This window comes from Rhinolophus sinicus, chromosome 13 (genome assembly GCF_057876585.1).
Source record: "Rhinolophus sinicus isolate RSI-liver-muscle chromosome 13, RSI-T2T, whole genome shotgun sequence".
Lineage (NCBI taxonomy): Eukaryota > Metazoa > Chordata > Mammalia > Chiroptera > Rhinolophidae > Rhinolophus > Rhinolophus sinicus.
In genome coordinates this window covers 49,734,540-49,748,603 of record NC_142513.1, presented here as the reverse complement: position 1 = coordinate 49,748,603, position 14,064 = coordinate 49,734,540, and the positions used below count along the sequence as shown (strand labels likewise).

The following is a 14,064-nucleotide window of genomic DNA, read 5'->3' as shown; positions in this document are numbered from 1 at the left end:
GCTCTCCAGGGTCACAGTGGCAGGCCTGGGGATCCAGAGACCAAGAGTGAGATGGGCTTGACACCAGCTGGGCTGGACAGGCTGGTGCCCTTGGGAAGGCCATCTAATTTGGGGACCTCAACTTCCTCACCAGCAAAATGCACGGGGGTGGGGAGGGATTCCTGATTTTTATCTCAACAGAGTTTTCACAAAGATTAATAGTATGAGTTTCATACATGCTAAAAGCATATAACATGCAAGGCATTAAGTAGTGAATGCTTAGCTTTTATTTGCATCTAGCTCAAAAGTCAAGTCGCGGCATGTGACAAGGCAGGGCGTCAGGTGCCAGGTGAGTGAGGCCACAGCAGTGACAGGTGGCAGTGCCCAAGGGCAGTTCATATGCTCACTGGGCCCGTGGCAGGCATGACAGGGCACTAAGGCTCGGAGAGCAACGGGACACCACAGTGATGCTGACATTAAGTGACAACGAGGACCAGAGCCCAAGCTGGCCACATCTGGAAGGCGGGCAGCACCACTGCCACCACCCAGACCTCCCGGCTCCAGGTGCAAAGTGGTAGGGACCTCTTTTAAACCCTGTGCCCGATGGGGCTGTGGGAGGTGGCAGGTCACTTAGAACATCTGAAGCTGAAGTCATTTGAGGAGGGAGGGACCAGCCCCACTGTGCCGAGTCCCCGCAGAGCTCAACGAGCCCCGAGAGTCCCAGAACCCCCCCCAGAGATTCGGCATCAATGAAGCCAGAGTGGGTTTGGAATCTGTCCAGCGGGTCCTCAAATTCCGTCCTTTTATTCAACATCGTTTCGTTATAATATTGACAAGATGCCAGAGGAACCTAACTCTTGGTTATATCCATTAGCCGGTGGGAAAACTGGGTTCATTATATGTCATGTTGCTTAAAAGTTGCAGAACCTATGGACGATGTTAAGTGAGGACTTAATGTAGAGCACACACACACACACATGCACGCACACACGCATGCACGCATGCACATGCATGCACACATGCATGCACATGCGCACACACACACACACACACACACCGTAGGGAGGAACCCCTCCTTGTCTACCCATCAGCAGCCATGGTCCACACGTGGGTGTACTGGGGCCTGTTATCAGCTGTGGGAGGCAGAAGCCACTCCCAACAGAGACAACTTGTGTCAATCACAAGGCAGCAGCCTGCCCCTTGGATCTTCTGACTGAGCCATCGTCCCTTCAGAGCCTAGTCCTCTCCAGTGAGTATGGATCCCAATGTCTGTCATTTGCCTAGAGTCACCTACAATGGGGCTAGTCGCTTGCCTCCCTGCAGTGACCACTACTGACCAGTAGATGGCGTCACTTTTCTCTGCAGGAAGCGCAGGAAGTGTTGGAGTAACGGTCCGCCCCACATCCTCAGCCAGCACCCAGGGCCTGGTCCTCGAAAAGTGTCCTCCTGTCCTATCCATGGGGCATGGGGTGGGGCGGGGGTGAAGATGGGTGGGGGGCTTAGGGAGGGGTGGGGGGTGGAGTTGCATGACACCCCCTGGACCCCCATCTCTGGGGTCGGGCAGAGGCTTTCTTTTCTGAATCAAATCCCACCTTCCGAGGCTGCATCTTTGAATTCTCCTCTGGCCAGAACCTGGTCAGCTCAGCGGACCTTTCTGAGGTTCACGGTCCTGTTTCAATTCATATCCTTGAGCAGATGGATTCGAGACCCATCTCCCCCTGGAGGGACCCCACCTGGGGGCGCAGACTCCTGTGTGTGAAGGGTGCTCCATCCCAGGCAGTGGGGACCCACCCACACCCGTTGGACATCTGCTCCCTGGGGAGAGGCCAACGAAGGATTCAGGCCTTTGTTACAACAGACCGATGGGCACCTCCGCCAGGGGCTCTGGTCAAACAGGAAACAGTAGGTGCAAGGGTACCCCCAGCACCCTGCCTGCCAGTCACACATACTAGGGAACAAAACCTGGAAGCAGGGAAGAGTAGCCAATGGGGCGTGGGTTCAGTTTCATAGACAGAGACTCTCAACTGCACTCATGAAATGCAGCTTCATTACAACCCCAAAAGAGCTGGCCCTGCATGTCTGATTACAAATTGTTCTTTTGGGGTCAACTCTTGAACTGACCCTAAGCTGAGACCACCCGAGAGAGACAGAAGGAAAAACAATCAAGATGGTGGGTTAAAAGAGATCCTGTCTCCCCAGAGAGTGCTTTCTCCTTTTTATGACGTACATTACTTACACAAGTGTCTGCAGAACGTGTCTGGACAGCGGGGACAAGGAGAATACGGCACCCCAGGTTCTTCCTGCTGAAGGAAGCCTTCGTCTGAACCCCCCGTTGGAGAGCCCGAGGCCCTGCCGACCTCTCTGAGCAGGGAAGGGCTGGGAGGTCCCCAGAACCATGCCTTGGCACTCGTCCCTGCTACATCTGGGGGAACCCTTCTGAGGGGGGCGGTGGGCAGAGCTTCCAATGACCGGCTGCCTGTGTGGTCTCACGAACTCAGGCCTGTGCTTGGAGGCGCGGCCGGGAGTGTGGGTGTGCTTCCAGAGGGCCTTGGGGTACAGCCCCCCCCCATTACACCCAGGTCTCTGCAACTAGGGAGTCCTTCCCCCGAGTCCTCAACAACCCCACGCAGCAGACCTCAGCGTCCCAACTTGACAAATACGGACAGTCCACGTCGAGTCACACGGCTTTGCCCCAAATTACTATCACCAGTTCAGGAGCTCAGTAAGCGTTTCTGAGCACCCTCCCGCCCCCCTCCCCCCACCACACACAGAAGGACCTGCGCTGTGACAGACAATACGGAGCTCACAGGCTGACGTTAGTCCCACGGTCACAAAATGAATGCATCAGGGTGGCCCTCAGCGAATGTCATAAAAGGCACAGTTCCAAGGAAGAAGCAACAGGGGAGTCTGCCCTTGGGAGGAACCTGGAGGCAGCTGCCCTTTGAGCTGAGGTCGGAAAGATGAAAAGGAATCAACAAGCCATCAAGGGAAAGGTGGAGAGAGCTTTCCAGGCAGAGGCGGGAGCAGGTGCAAAGGCCCTGGGGTAGCAGGGAGTACAGCACCTGAGAAGAACTACAAACTGTGCCAACTGCCTGGGTGCGGGGGGGGGGGGGGGGCAGCAGGGGGCCAGGCCAAGGTTACAGAGAAAGCGTGAGCCAGAATAGAGCACTCTGGGGACACAGCCTGGACTGTCACTGCCGGGAAGGGCCCAACCACTCTGCCTTTAGAAAGTGACTCTGGCCGCAGAGAGGCAGAAGGGAGAGCAGCTGGGAGGCTACTGCAGGAGACCTAGTGAGTGAGTGATGATGATGGTGTGGGCCAGGGTGACGAGGGGGCCTGGGAGACAGCGACAGGCTGGATTCCCTCTGGATGTTCTACCCACAGGAGTGGAGAGAGGGAGCTGCTGCTCCTCCGTGGGGAGGGGACCCTGGAGAGGACGGACTGCAGCGTATCTGTAATAGCGAGAACACTGGAAACCACCGCAGTCTTCCTGCAGAGGCAGCCAGTGGAGGCCTGAGGGGAGTGCAGAGCACCCTGTGCCGTGGGGAATTTGGGCATCACCTCCAGGGGTTAGCCGTACGTGAAACAAGCAAGATGGAGAAGAGGGCGTCTAACTCATTGCCATTTACCTAAGAAAGCGGAAGGGATGCCTGCAATAAAAAGACACGAAATGTCAGAAATCGGTCATAGGGAAGATGCCAGACATCTTCGCAGACGCTCTGTTTTGTATATTTCACATTAGAGCCACGGATTTTATATAATTATACAAGAAAATTAAATGAGAAAAGCAAATTCGTAAGAATGAAAAGAAAAATGAATCTGAAGGTGTGCCCACGTGTGACACGATCCCAGAGACGAACGATTCTGAATTCATCTGAAAACACAGTCGTTCCGACGGGACATTCCTCGTGGGGTAAACGCTAAAGACAAAAGTCACAACTGAGTCTGTAATCATATGGCCTTGCTGATGTTGCTACTGCTGTTCTGACACTCATAGGACCAGCGGGACAGGAGAAATGAGGAATTCTGTTGAGGAACAGGAGAGGAACAGGAGAAATGGGAAATGAGGGGTTTGGGGCATAGGAAAAAGACGGTGCAAATGTAAAAATCCCACAGTCCTGACAAAGTGTCAGTATAAATCACAACGCGTTTTACCTCAAAAACATGCAGTTTATTTACATATATATATATATATATATTTACTAAATATATATACACACTAAATATATATACACACTATATATATATTATACACACACACACACGAGGTATGACTTTTTTGACATCAGAGGGATTATTCATTATGATTTGTACCAACTGGACATACAGTTCACCAAGTTTACTATTTGGAAGTGCTGAAAAGGCTGCGTGAAAAAGTTAGATGAAAACGGCCTGAACTTTTCACCAACAATTCATGGCTCTTGCATCACGACAATGCACCAGCTCACTCAGCACTGTCTGTGAGGGAGTTTTTAGCCAGTAAACAAATAACTGTATTGGAACACCCTCCCTACTCACCTGATCTGGCCCCCAGTGACTTCTTTCTTTACCCAAAGATAAAGGAAATATTGAAAGGAAGATATTTTGATGCCATTCAGGACACTAAGTGTAAATACGACGACAGCTCTGATGGGCCATTCCAGAAAGAGAGTTCCAAAATAGCTTTGAAGGGTGGACTAGGCACTGACATCAGTGCATAGCTTCCCAAGGGGAGGACTTTGAAGGTGACCGTAGTGATATTCAGCAATGAGGTGTGTAGCACCATTTCTAAGATGAGTTCGCGAACTCAATTGTCTGACCTCATACATAACAAATGACTCCCAAATTTAGCAGCTTAATTAACATGACAAATGTATTATCCCCATGTCTATGGGTTGGGAAGCTGGGTGCCTCTGGCTCAGGGGCTCACAGAGCTGCAGCCCTTTTAGAACACGGGAGGATCCACTTCCAAGCTCACTTATGAAGCTGCTGGCCAGAGACATCAGTCCTGTGCAATGTGGGCACCTGGCAGAGCCACTCACAACTTTGCTGCCTGCAGAGCGACCAAGCAAGCAAGAGAGATCAAGAAAAAAGTCACAGCCTTTTTGTAACCTAACCTTGGAAGTGATAGCCCCACCCCTTCCGCCATACTCTCATTCATTAGAAGCAAGTCAGTAAGTCCAGCCTACTCTCAAGGGGCGGGGGTTACCCAAGGTCCTGAATACCAGACGCTCACTGGGGGCCATCTCCCTACACACGTCTATGCATTTCCTACCCATCTGACCAACTCAGCCGCAATGACCACCCAACGGTGCCCAGTTTATGGTCTCCATGACTGCCCGGCTCTGCTTGGAGAAATAACTGGTCTAGTCTTGAAGCAAGAAATGGTGAAGATGGTCCTGAAATATCTAGTCATACCGGGAAGCAAGGAGGCTATCAGACTGTGGGGTCACACGGACAGGACTTGGGGCCCAGCTTCAAGCACCGGGCAGAGTAGAGCCAAACTACGGTCACTAAGGATAACGTTAGCCATACACTGCAACTCAACAACTACATTTCCACTCAAGACTTCTGGGTGACTGTGTACGAAACCCCACTGGTTATCTTCAGAGGTTGTTAGAGAAACTCATTAATTTTAAAATTTTTAAATAAAGGGAAGATATCAAGCATGTAACCTGCCTTTCCTATACAAACTGTACTCAGCAAAGCCAAACACTCGATGAGGGAAAGTTTCTTTGCATGGAAGAATTCCAGCTAAAGATTTCCAGCTAAAGAAGAAATGATTGAATTAGAATCCCACCATTTTGCAACCTCTAATCAATGAATGGACCGACACAATCATCCTTAATGGCTGCTAGTCCTACAAAAAGAGAGACAGACAGCGTGAGCCTTTTGATGGAAGGACACAAGAATATCTAGGAAGGTGTTTGGCCCCACACAACCAAACGGATTCTGCTCAAGTCCCTCTCTACCTAAAACCCAGACATTTTCCAGGACTCAGAGGACAGAGGATCGTGGTGAACAATACCACGAAGGTGCAACGTCCAGCGTGCAGGGGACTCGGTAGCACAAATGACTCAGGTTCTCCTACAACACCATCAACAACAACAACACAACTGTAAGAGAGAAAAAAGAGGGATGGATGGAGAACTGATGAAACAAGAGACATAAGAAAATCGGGAAACACGTCAACCGATCTCAACGTATGGCCCTTACTTATCTGGACGCCCTTCACCCAAGCACAATACAAACTGGGGAGATGTAAGTATTGACTGGGGTTTAATGATATGCAGAATTGGTCATTTTATTTTAGTATTGATATGAATTTGATACAACTGATGAAAGTACTGGAATGAATTTTTTTAAATAGAGTCTCTGTATTTTAGAGATACGTAGTTGAAACATTTAAAGAGGGTATGCGAGGTCTGAGATTTTGCTTTAGAATAATTTGGAGAGGATAGGGGTGTAGACGAATCAACAATAGTCACAAGTAGGTAGATACTAAAGCTGGTGAGACCACAAAGTTCATTATACTATTCTCTCTAGTTGTATATATGTTTGTAATTTTCTATGATAAAATAATTAAATGGATGGATCTTTCAAAAGGTGTCATTTTTTATGCCACTATTGTATATCATATATTACATTGTTCCCTGTACTCTACTCCACCCAATTAGACAAGAGAAAACAATAACAGAAAACACAAAAGGAAGTGGCAAAAATCATTCTTATTTGGAGAGGGTACAATTATAAGCCAAGAAAACCCAGGAGCTCACTGGGGGCCAAGAAAAACAATTAAAAATCAATTTAAAAAATAAGAGAATTCATGAAGGCAGTGATTTCAAATTTAATATATGAAAAAACTCAATAGCTTTCTTTGTAGCTACAAATAGCAACAAGTGAGAAAAAAAAGAATGAAACAAAAGATTTACAGAAACAATAAAAGGGAACAAACACCAAGGAATAAACTAACAACATGTGTGCTGAATTTTCATAAATACAGTTTTATTCATGAAGACAGACAAGTTTAAATAAATGGAAACAAGTCCCGATGTGATGAGATTCTGTATTGTAAAGCTGACACTTTCCCCTACATAGATACATTTAATGCAGGGTATGCATTAAATAAAGCAAAATACCATAAAAATACCAACAGGAACTGTGAGTGTAACTAGATAAGCTGATTCTAAAGTTTCTATGGAAAACTAAATATATAAAAGGACCCGGGAAATTTCTGAACAGGAACAATGGTCGCAGGACAAGAAGTGACCATACCAGGGAATAAAACGCAGTGTAAATACCTGATAAACAGAGAAGCCTAGTTCTGGAACTTGAAAGGGCAAATCAGCGTAAGAGATCCAGAAACAGACGTAGGTGCACATGGCAATTTTGTGTATGATAAAGGCAGCGTTTCACGTCAGTGAGGAAAAGATTCATGGAATAGCTTGGGCACAACTCATTAGCTAGTGGAATAAAATGCTTAACATGTAACAGTTCCTCTAATCCATATACCAAAAGAAATTCCAGATAAATTAAACATTTAAATAATTTAAAAATAAAGTCATAAGCATGCTAGAATAAAGCTTTATTTCAAACAATAATCTTAGGTGTGTGAAGGTTATACTAATCTCAAAAATTGAGAAACCTCAAAGAAAAAAAACGAATACATTTGACTATATAAGAGGTTCAGCAAAGCAAAAAAGGTGCAAAAAATTACACGACAATGGTAACCTGGGAAAAGCATTTGCAATATAAATCGAAAGGCTTATTTCCTTTATATGTAAAGAGTAGTACAAGTCAATAAGAAAAACCAAAAATCCAATAAGGAAGGGGCAAAGGAAAGAGATGCTGCAGAGGAAAGAAACACAAACGGCTTCTAAACATGAAACAGTGTTTGGCGTCACTTTGGATGGAAAGCGCACATGTGAAGCAAACAAGTCACCGCCTTTCACCCCTCAGCCGGCGGTGACGACCACACAGTTGGCTGGCGCACAGGGCTGGTGAGCCACCTCTCTCAGATGCCGTGTAACCTGTTCCCTCTGGGGAAGGCCATCTCTTTCTGAGCCAGTGTGCTGCTGGCCTGTAACCCTGCTTCACGAGGGAACCGCTTCTCTGAAAGGATCCCTGAACACAAAGGCATCCACGCGGCCGCTCGCTGCTGCACTGACTGCAGGCTGATAACACCCCATCGTACGTGAAGCCACTGGATCCTGTGCTGCCACTTAAATAATCAGGGGGATGTATGGCTGTCATCTCCATGATCTACCAAGAAATGAATACGCCAAGTGGCCAGTGCAACGTCTATTTGAAGCAAATGCTCTATATGTAGGCTTGTATATGGCCAGGAAGTTTCTGGAAGGATTCACAAGAAATCTTCCACTGCAGAGAGGGAAGTGTAGACAGAAAAGGGAAAAGTTCCATGTGGATTGTCCAGGGAGAATTCATTTTTAATTCCTATGGCTCTTTCAAGCACTACTCAGAGAAACCATAACAAACCTCCAATGGGGAATAATGTTCAGAATTGAAAACATGTCTAATCCCCACTCACGCTAAGCAAATGGAGCTCTGAGAACGAGATCAAATGTTTTGTTTGTGAAAAAGAGAAGTTATTTTGGTGTGTACTACAGAGCTACAATAATCAAAACAGCATGGTCTGACACAAAAACAGACACATTGATCAATAGAACAGAATGGAGAGCCCAGAAGTAAACCCTCACTTATCTAAGTTCAATTAATCTGTGACAAAGAGGACATAGAACGCGGTAAAGACAGTCTCTTCATAAAGTGGTGCTGGGAAAACTGGACAGTTACATGCAAAAAAAATGAAAGTGGACCACTTCCTTATGCCACATACAAAAATAAAGTCAAAATGGATTAGACTTAAGTGTAAGACTTGAAACCATAAAACTCTTAGGAGGAAATATAGGCAGTAAACACTCTGACGTCTCTCTTAGCAACATCTTTTTGGATGTATCTCCTCAGGCAAGGAAAACAAAAGAAAAAATGAACAAATGGGACTACATCAAACTATAAAGTTTTTGCACAGCGGAGGAACCATCAACAAAATGAAAAGACAACCTACTGAATGGGAGAAGATGTCCTCTAATGATATATTTGACAAGGGGTTAATACCCAAAATATATAAGACACTCTTATAACTCAACACCAAAAAAACCCAAACAATCCAATTGAAAAATGGACAGAGGACCTGAACAGACATTTCTCCAAAGAGGACACACAGATGTCCAACAGACATGTAAAAAGATGCTCAATGTCACTAATCATCAGAGAATTGCAAATTAAAACCGTAATGAAATATGACATGACACCTGTCAGACTGGCCATCATCAATAAAACAATAAACAAGTGTTGGTGAGGATGTGGAGAAAAGGGGACCCTCGTGCACTGTTGGTGGGATTGTAAATTGGTGCAGCCGCTATGGAAACAGTATGGAGGTTCCTCAAAAAATTATAAATAGAACTATCTTATGACCCAGCAATTCCACTTCTGGGTCTTTATCCAGAGAAACTCAGAACACTAATTTGAAAAAATATATGCACCCTTACGTTCCCTACAGTATCCCAGTAATAGCCAAGATATGGAAGCAACCTACATGTCCATCAATAGATAAATGGATAAAGAAAATGTGATAAGTATGTATGTATATACATATATATACATACATACACACAGTGGAATATTACTCGGCCATAAAAAGAATGAAATCTTACCATTTGAGACAACATGGATGGACCTAGAGGGTATTAGGCTGAGTGAAATAAGTCAGACAGAGAAAAGACACCATACAATTCCACTTTTATGTGAATCTAAAAATACAAACCAAATGAATAAACAAAACAGATACAAACCCATGGATATAGAGAACAAGCTGATGGTTGCCAAAGGGGGTGGGGGGTGGAGGCATGGAGGGATGGGAATAAAAAAAAGAATGAATGCAAGAGTACACTGTCATAAAGGTAACAATAAAAACAGGGTAAGAAAGGTTTAAAGTAATTTATTTCTGAAGATTAACTTACTTTGCTACCATAAATAGTCATAAAAATTAATTAGCAGCTTATTAAAAGAATTAATAATATTCACACCCTTTATTATAACACATTAGCAAGGGTAGGAAACACCCTCCGGCAAAGAGAAAGATCCCACTTTAGAGGCTGTGGTGCTGGGGTACCTCGTAAAGGAGCCCCAAGGTTACCAGATGCACTTCCGAGGTAAGCGGCCTGCCCCCCACACCAAACCTCCACACAGAAGACACCAACCCGTTTGGGTTTTCACTGAATGCTGAAATGCCACGTTAACCCCCTCAGAAAAGGCAGGAGACTGAAAGAAAATGAAGTCTGAAAAGACAACAACAGCTTGAATTTGTTGCAATTATATCTACCCTCAATCAAAAGTGTCAGAGCACAATTAGCTGCCTGTACGGACACATTTCAATCTATTAATTAAATCATCAGTGTCATGTGAGGCTATTACTGAGGGTGTAATGAGATGAGATGGTCTACCATTCCCCAATCAACCGGGTCCCCACCCCACCCACCCAATGTGGGCGTAGACGTGCAGGCATCCTGCCCTGTTAGAGCGCTGTCTCCACCGTGCTTTCTAAACAAGCTTTGCAGGAGAAAACCAAAAGGAACAGCACCACACGCTTTGAGATCAAAATGCAACTGGCTCCTGAGAGAGAAAATTCGGAGTCACTTACCAGCCACAAAGCTTGGAAACGAAGCCACCTTCTTTGTCTGTTAGGAAATACGAAGAAAAGAAAAAGAAACGTAACAGTTGTAAGCAGGTGGCCCACCCGATCTAGGCTAAGGTGAGTCCCATGATGGGAGACACTAAACGCCGTGGCTGACTGCTGTCAGCTCCGTACAGTAATCCAGTCTCGTCCAGTCACCTGTAATCTCATGGGGCGCCTGTAATTAATTCCCAATGGAAAATCTGCTTCCATAAATGTCCACAAAAATGAATTATGGGGTGGGTACAAAAGGCTACCATCTGAAACCTGGGGACACTCACATTGGCACGCCACTGCTAAAAGGGGTCCTAGAGACCCCACAACCCAGTGGTTCTCCAACTGGTAGGCGTGAGGATGGCCAGGCATGAAGGACACAGGACACCACTCCAGGGGTGGCCACAGTGATTTCATCAACGTCAGAACATATCCAAACTATGGCGTCCAGAAAAGGCGAAGGGGAATTCTTGCTTCCGGCTTCATTTTAATAACGTCCACTGTGGCAGTATTAGTTTACGTGGGATTGTTCTTTAAAACCATGTTGTTGGTTTAGAACGGTGGTTCCCAACCAGGATGATTTTTGTCCCCAAGGGAAGGTTTGGCCATGTCTGTCGACATTTTTGGTTGCCACAACTTGGGGTGGAGGGGGGGGAATGCTGCTGGCATCTAGCGGGTAGGCCAGGGACTTCTAACCATCCAACCGCACAAAGGACGGCCCCCCACAACGAAGAATTATGTGGCCCCAAATGCCAGCACTGCCACTACTGACTGAGGAACCCCGGTTTAGAACATGTCAGATAATGGGGAGAATGAGTTTCAGTGAAAGCGGGGTGCACCAGTGACCCCCCCCGACATGCCATCGTCAACACATGAACACATGTGGTGAGGGGCTGCCCTTCCTCCTCCACGACTAGATCCTGCTACGGGACACCCCACTTTGCTCGACCGGCCCCCCGGGCCCACAGGCACTGGGTGGGATGAGAACTTCATTGGGGGCGAGCAGACACGACAGGGCGGCAGCCCCAACACGGGCCCGAGCCAGGAACCCTCATCCGTGGAAAAATTACCTCCGAGACGTTGTTATTATCAACGGGTCCATTGAGATCGGAACGCTGCTGCTTCCTCGGCTGCTCCAAACCATTGCAAACCTGGAACCGGGAAGTGAAAGGTAAAGATGGGGTTCTCATACGTTAGAAAAATAAACAAGACACCAAACTGGAGACGCAATACAATTTTGCAAAACACGCATGTGTGTGTGTGTGTGCAACATCAGGGAAACTTTTCTGCAGTGAACACGTACACTTTTACACTTCTAAAACGTGATTTGAATCCTATTTTCTAGTTTCATTAATTCGTGATTATTTTTAATTGTGGTAAAACACTCATAACATACAACTTACCATTTTAACCATTTTAAAGTGCACAGCTCAGTGGCACTAAAGTACTCTCATTGCTGTGTGACCATCGCCACCATCCGTCCCCAGAACCCCTTTCATCTTCCCAAACTGAGACTGTCCCACTCCCACCTCCCCAGCCCCTGTAACCACCAACATGTCTATCAAATTGTCTACTCAGGGGGCCTCACAGAAGTGGCATCAGACAGGATTTGTCCTTCTGTGCCCAGCTTATTTCACTTGGTATAATGTCCTCCAGGTTCCCCCGTGTTGTAGCAGGTGTTAGGATTCCCTTCCTTTTAAGGTGGAATAATATTTCGCTGTATGGACGGACCATATTTTAATTATCTGCACATCCTTTGATGGACACGTGGGTGGCTTCCACCTTTTGGCTGTTGTGATGTGAATAAAGCTGCAGGGAACATGGGTGGGCAGATGTATCTCTGATACCCTGCTTTCACCCCAGAACTGGGATTGCTGGGTCATGTGGTAATTTCTAGTTTTAATTTTTTGAGGAACCTCCATTTTACATTCCCGTCAACCATATGCAAGGGTTAAAGTCTTATTTCTTTTAAAAAAAAACAACAACCCAAATTCTTAATTTAATGCAAATTCTAAATTCTTTAGTTAATGCAAATTAGGCAATCTTCTACTGGAGAAAATAAAATGCCCCAAGGACATGCCAAGACATTGAACCAACATTTCTTTACTTCAAATTAACAAGATTTAAAGTTTAGGTACATTGCCTTCTATTTATTGCCTAGTACCACCCAGACGAGAAAAGCCAGCTCCATAATGCTAAAATCACCGTTCAAATCCCACAGGGGGTTCTGGTGAGCCAGCATCTTAAGCCAAGTTCCAGAACTTTCTGGAAATAAATGATCAAACAGTAACAATGTGACGATGACGATGATGAGTCACATTTATAAGTAAATTTGTATTCATGTTACAAATACGTATTATACGTAGGTATTTATATTTATTTGTGAATAAATATATTACTTATAACATCCCTTCCCGCATGGAGATGGATATTCCCACTCCTGCTTTACAGGCGAGAGGGCAGAGGCGCTAAGGGCCAGGTTCCCACAGGCTTAGGAGGCACAGCAAGGTGTCCCTGCCACTTCCCTTCCCTGTCCCATACTGTCACCAACATGACCCTTGACTCAATCTCCCTAGGAAGCTAAGAGAAAAATGAACAGACCTGGGGCGACCCTCCTGGCACTGCGGGAAGCAGGAGGGTGAGACACCAGACAGGCAACAGATTCCTATTAGCTGTGTGTCCCCTCCGTGACAGCAACACCAGTGGGTGTCAGTGGGGGTGGGAGTGGGGGGGGATGGCTCAGATGGGAGGTGGAAACGCGGGCGAGGCTTTAAGGAGGGGGATGATTTGTACACACGGGAAGAAGGGAAACATCCCGCCACATCCCGAGGGAAACCGGGGCTCAAGCTGCAGGAAGGAATGAGGCTTCCTTGGAGAGGAGGGGTACAGGGGTGCAGCTCAGGCCCCGGCAGGTCAGATGTCTGGTTCGTCCCTGCCCCCCTCTGCTGGGAGCCTAAAGGACTGTCAGCACCCCTGAACCCGGAGCTCTCAGACCACGCAGATGGGCGCTGCCCTCACCCGGCTGCCCTAGTGTGTCGCAAGCCGGGGCTCCGGGCCTGCTGGCTTGCGCCTCCCTCCGTCACAGCCCTCCCTCCTAGTAGCTGAACCCATCCTTCCCCAGACGAGGGCACTGGTCCCCCTGGGGACTCTCCCCAGTGGATCGTGCTGGCCAAGCTGAGCTCACGGCCCCTTCCTGCAGGGCTGCGCCTGGCTGGCTGGCCAGTTCTGCAAGGGTCCCACTGGGCCAGGTCTGTTCCCGAACTCCTAGGTAGCTTCCCAATGCCCCCTGGCTCTGCACGTCCCACAACGGCCCAGGCACGCCAGGCAATGTCTCCCAAAGGGTCCGAGAGGAGCTCTCACCT

The 14,064-nt window shown here is 47.0% G+C and overlaps 1 protein-coding gene across 14 annotated transcripts in view; it reads right to left on the bottom strand.

The window, feature by feature from the left end:
• The window catches only part of APBA2 (amyloid beta precursor protein binding family A member 2), a 153,331-nt gene that overhangs the window by 20,842 nt on the left and 118,425 nt on the right, over positions 1-14,064 (bottom strand). For all 14 annotated transcript variants that reach the window (XM_074317906.2, XM_074317900.2, XM_019753225.3 and 11 more), the window contains 2 exons: positions 11,773-11,853; positions 10,676-10,712 (listed from right to left, as the gene is read on the bottom strand). In XM_074317906.2, coding sequence (XP_074174007.1) covers positions 10,676-10,712; positions 11,773-11,853 — 118 coding nt within the window. The remainder of the gene's footprint in view (positions 1-10,675; positions 10,713-11,772; positions 11,854-14,064) is intronic.